Genomic DNA, 7,064 nt, shown 5'->3' on the forward strand with positions numbered 1-7,064 from the left:
AGGGTGAGATAAGGGGTATAGTGCAGCGATAGACAAGGGGGCACAGAGTAGGGTCAGATAAGGGGGCACAGTGCAGGGCCAAATAAGGGGGCACAGTGCAGGGCCAAATAAGGGGGCACAGTGCAGGGCCAAATAAGGGGGCACAGTGCAGGGTCAGATAAGGGGGCACAGTGCAGGGTCAGATAAGGGGGCACAGTGCAGGGTCAGATAAGGGGGCACAGTGCAGGGTCAGATAAGGGGGCACAGTGCAGGGTCAGATAAGGGGGCACAGTACATGGCATTATGTTGTAATCCCAGTGCTCGCTGGTTTTAGAGCGGATGGATGGCCAGTGTTGAAGAGAGCGGGCATCTCTCCTGTGCCCAGGACTCACCGATCTTCGCCAGGCTGGCCACTAGGATCCACACGGCCACCAGATAAGGCGTCTGCACCATGTGCCATTCCCAGCGCACCACTTGGAACCTGCCCGGGCTGTCGGCCTCTTCTTCCCGGTCACTATGTGAGCAGAGCACCGGGAGTCCCGGGAGCAGCAGCACCAGCAGCAGCCGCTCCATCTCCCCGCTCCCCAGCAGCCCAGACCCGGAGAAGATGCTGAAAGCCGGGGAAACTTGACATCAGCCACCAATCAGGAGGCGAGGAGAGGCCGAGGAGGCAGTGACGTCACCCACCATGTGCTCCGCAGCGCCAGGTACAGGCACCAAGCACTGGTCCATGATCTTCTCCAGACCCTCCTGTGCTACAGCTATAATACACACATCTGTACAGCGCACACCTTATGTACACCTGCTATACACAATACACACATCTGTACAGCGCACAGCTTATATACACCTGCTATACACAATCCACACATCTGTACAGCGCACACCTTATATACATCTGCTATACACAATACACAGATCTGTACAGCGCACACCTTATATACACCTGCTATACACAATACACAGATCTGTACAGCGCACACCTTATATACACCTGCTATACACAATACACACATCTGTACAGCGCACAGCTTATATACACCTGCTATACACAATACACACATCTGTACAGCGCACAGCTTATATACACCTGCTATACACAATCCACACATCTGTACAGCGCACACCTTATATACATCTGCTATACACAATACACAGATCTGTACAGCGCACACCTTATATACACCTGCTATACACAATACACAGATCTGTACAGCGCACACCTTATATACATCTGCTATACACAATACACAGATCTGTACAGCGCACACCTTATATACACCTGCTATACACAATACACACATCTGTACAGCGCACAGCTTATATACACCTGCTATACACAATCCACACATCTGTACAGCGCACACCTTATATACATCTGCTATACACAATACACAGATCTGTACAGCGCACACCTTATATACACCTGCTATACACAATACACAGATCTGTACAGCGCACACCTTATATACATCTGCTATACACAATACACACATCTGTACAGCGTACACCTTATGTACACCTGCTATACACAATACACACATCTGTACAGCGCACAGCTTATATACACCTGCTATACACAATCCACACATCTGTACAGCGCACACCTTATATACACCTGCTATACACAATACACACATCTGTACAGCGCACAGCTTATATACACCTGCTATACACAATACACACATCTGTACAGCGCACACCTTATATACATCTGCTATACACAATGCACACATCTGTACAGCGCACACCTTATATACACCTGCTATACACAATACACAGATCTGTACAGCGCACACCTTATATACACCTGCTATACACAATACACACATCTGTACAGCGCACACCTTATATACACCTGCTATACACAATACACACATCTGTACAGCGCACACCTTATATACACCTGCTATACACAATACACACATCTGTACAGCGCACACCTTATGTACACCTGCTATACACAATACACACATCTGTACAGCGCACAGCTTATATACACCTGCTATACACAATCCACACATCTGTACAGCGCACACCTTATATACACCTGCTATACACAATACACACATCTGTACAGCGCACAGCTTATATACACCTGCTATACACAATACACACATCTGTACAGCGCACACCTTATATACACCTGCTATACACAATACACAGATCTGTACAGCGCACACCTTATATACACCTGCTATACACAATACACAGATCTGTACAGCGCACACCTTATATACACCTGCTATACACAATACACAGATCTGTACAGCGCACACCTTATATACATCTGCTATACACAATACACACATCTGTACAGCGCACACCTTATGTACACCTGCTATACACAATACACACATCTGTACAGCGCACAGCTTATATACACCTGCTATACACAATCCACACATCTGTACAGCGCACACCTTATATACACCTGCTATACACAATACACACATCTGTACAGCGCACAGCTTATATACACCTGCTATACACAATACACACATCTGTACAGCGCACACCTTATATACATCTGCTATACACAATGCACACATCTGTACAGCGCACACCTTATATACACCTGCTATACACAATACACAGATCTGTACAGCGCACACCTTATATACACCTGCTATACACAATACACACATCTGTACAGCGCACACCTTATATACACCTGCTATACACAATACACACATCTGTACAGCGCACACCTTATATACACCTGCTATACACAATACACACATCTGTACAGCGCACACCTTATGTACACCTGCTATACACAATACACACATCTGTACAGCGCACAGCTTATATACACCTGCTATACACAATCCACACATCTGTACAGCGCACACCTTATATACACCTGCTATACACAATACACACATCTGTACAGCGCACAGCTTATATACACCTGCTATACACAATACACACATCTGTACAGCGCACACCTTATATACACCTGCTATACACAATACACAGATCTGTACAGCGCACACCTTATATACACCTGCTATACACAATACACAGATCTGTACAGCGCACACCTTATATACACCTGCTATACACAATACACAGATCTGTACAGCGCACACCTTATATACACCTGCTATACACAATACACACATCTGTACAGCGCACACCTTATATACACCTGCTATACACAATACACACATCTGTACAGCGCACACCTTATATACACCTGCTATACACAATACACAGATCTGTACAGCGCACACCTTATATACACCTGCTATACACAATACACACATCTGTACAGCACACACCTTATATACACCTGCTATACACAATACACACATCTGTACAGCGCACACCTTATGTACACCTGCTATACACAATACACACATCTGTACAGCGCACAGCTTATATACACCTGCTATACACAATCCACACATCTGTACAGCGCACACCTTATATACACCTGCTATACACAATACACACATCTGTACAGCGCACAGCTTATATACACCTGCTATACACAATACACACATCTGTACAGCGCACACCTTATATACATCTGCTATACACAATGCACACATCTGTACAGCGCACACCTTATATACACCTGCTATACACAATACACAGATCTGTACAGCGCACACCTTATATACACCTGCTATACACAATACACACATCTGTACAGCGCACACCTTATATACACCTGCTATACACAATACACACATCTGTACAGCGCACACCTTATATACACCTGCTATACACAATACACACATCTGTACAGCGCACACCTTATATACACCTGCTATACACAATACACAGATCTGTACAGCGCACACCTTATATACACCTGCTATACACAATACACACATCTGTACAGCGCACACCTTATATACACCTGCTATACACAATACACACATCTGTACAGCGCACAGCTTATATACACCTGCTATACACAATACACAGATCTGTACAGAGCACACATTATATACACCTGCTATACACAATACATAGATCTGTACAGCGCACAGCTTATATACACCTGCTATACACAATACACATCTGTACAGCGCACACCTTATGTACACCTGCTATACACAATACACACGTCTATACAGCGCACACCTTATATACACCTGCTATACACAATACACACGTCTATACAGCGCACACCTTATATACACCTGCTATACACAATACACAGATCTGTACAGAGCACACATTATATACACCTGATATACACAATACACATCTGTACAGAGCACACATTATATACACCTGCTATACACAATACACACATCTGTACAGCGCACACATTATATACACCTGCTATACACAATACACACATCTGTACAGCGCACACCTTATATACACCTGCTATACACAATACACATCTGTACAGAGCACACATTATATACACCTGCTATACACAATACACACATCTGTACAGCGCACACATTATATACACCTGCTATACACAATACACACATCTGTACAGCGCACACCTTATATACACCTGCTATACACAATACACATCTGTACAGAGCACACATTATATACACCTGCTATACACAATACACACATCTGTACAGCGCACACATTATATACACCTGCTATACACAATACACACATCTGTACAGTGCACACCTTATATACACCTGCTATACACAATACACATCTGTACAGCGCACACCTTATATACACCTGCTATACACAATACACATCTGTACAGAGCACACATTATATACACCTGCTATACACAATACACACATCTGTACAGCGCACACCTTATATACATCTGCTATACACAATGCACACATCTGTACAGCGCACACCTTATATACACCTGCTATACACAATACACACATCTGTACAGCGCACACATTATATACACCTGCTATACACAATACACACATCTGTACAGCGCACACCTTATATACACCTGCTATACACAATACACATCTGTACAGCGCACACCTTATATACACCTGCTATACACAATACACACATCTGTACAGCGCACACCTTATATACACCTGCTATACACAATACACATCTGTAAGAGCACACATTATATACACCTGCTATACACAATACACACATCTGTACAGCGCACACATTATATACACCTGCTATACACAATACACACATCTGTACAGCGCACACCTTATATACACCTGCTATACACAATACACATCTGTACAGCGCACACCTTATATACACCTGCTATACACAATACACACATCTGTACAGCGCACACCTTATATACACCTGCTATACACAATACACATCTGTACAGCGCACACCTTATATACACCTGCTATACACAATACACATCTGTACAGCGCACACCTTATATACACCTGCTATGCACAATACACACATCTGTACAGCGCACACCTTATATACACCTGCTATACACAATACACAGATCTGTACAGCGCACACCTTATATACACCTGCTATACACAATACACATCTGTACAGCGCACAGCTTATATACACCTGCTATACACAATACACACATCTGTACAGCGCACACCTTATATACACCTGCTATACACAATACACACATCTGTACAGCGCACACCTTATATACACCTGCTATACACAATACACACATCTGTACAGCGCACACCTTATATACACCTGCTATACACAATACACAGATCTGTACAGCGCACACCTTATATACACCTGCTATACACAATACACACATCTGTACAGCGCACACCTTATATACACCTGCTATACACAATACACAGATCTGTACAGCGCACACCTTATATACACCTGCTATACACAATACACACATCTGTACAGCGCACACCTTATATACACCTGCTATACACAATACACACATCTGTACAGCGCACACCTTATATACACCTGCTATACACAATACACAGATCTGTACAGCGCACACCTTATATACACCTGCTATACACAATACACACATCTGTACAGCGCACACATTATATACACCTGCTATACACAATACACACATCTGTACAGCGCACACCTTATATACACCTGCTATACACAATACACACATCTGTACAGCGCACACCTTATATACACCTGCTATACACAATACACACATCTGTACAGCGCACACCTTATATACACCTGCTATACACAATACACACATCTGTACAGCGCACACCTTATATACACCTGCTATACACAATACACAGATCTGTACAGCGCACACCTTATATACACCTGCTATACACAATACACATCTGTACAGCGCACACCTTATATACACCTGCTATACACAATACACACATCTGTACAGCGCACACCTTATATACACCTGCTATACACAATACACAGATCTGTACAGCGCACACCTTATATACACCTGCTATACACAATACACACATCTGTACAGCGCACACCTTATATACACCTGCTATACACAATACACAGATCTGTACAGTGCACACCTTATATACACACCTGCTATACACAATACACAGATCTGTACAGCGCACACCTTATATACACCTGCTATACACAATACACATCTGTACAGCGCACACCTTATATACACCTGCTATACACAATACACAGATCTGTACAGCGCACACCTTATATACACCTGCTATACACAATACACAGATCTGAACAGCGCACACCTTATATACACCTGCTATACACAATACACAGATCTGTACAGCGCACACCTTATATACACCTGCTATACACAATACACACATCTGTACAGCGCACACCTTATATACACCTGCTATACACAATACACACATCTGTACAGCGCACACCTTATATACACCTGCTATACACAATACACAGATCTGTACAGCGCACACCTTATATACACCTGCTATACACAATACACACATCTGTACAGCGCACACATTATATACACCTGCTATACACAATACACACATCTGTACAGCGCACACCTTATATACACCTGCTATACACAATACACACATCTGTACAGCGCACACCTTATATACACCTGCTATACACAATACACACATCTGTACAGCGCACACCTTATATACACCTGCTATACACAATACACACATCTGTACAGCGCACACCTTATATACACCTGCTATACACAATACACAGAT

General features: G+C 43.3%; 1 protein-coding gene across 3 annotated transcripts in view; it reads right to left on the reverse strand.

Annotated features, from left to right (window-relative positions):
• SLC9A5 (solute carrier family 9 member A5) overlaps positions 1-577 on the reverse strand; it is a 54,107-nt gene extending 53,530 nt beyond the window's left edge. For all 3 annotated transcript variants that reach the window (XM_077288767.1, XM_077288768.1, XM_077288766.1), the window contains exon 1: positions 372-577. In XM_077288767.1, coding sequence (XP_077144882.1) covers positions 372-552 — 181 coding nt within the window. In that variant the 5' untranslated portion in view covers positions 553-577. The remainder of the gene's footprint in view (positions 1-371) is intronic.
• Between the last annotated feature and the right edge of the window lie 6,487 nt (positions 578-7,064).

Source organism: Ranitomeya variabilis, chromosome 2 (genome assembly GCF_051348905.1).
Source record: "Ranitomeya variabilis isolate aRanVar5 chromosome 2, aRanVar5.hap1, whole genome shotgun sequence".
NCBI lineage: Eukaryota > Metazoa > Chordata > Amphibia > Anura > Dendrobatidae > Ranitomeya > Ranitomeya variabilis.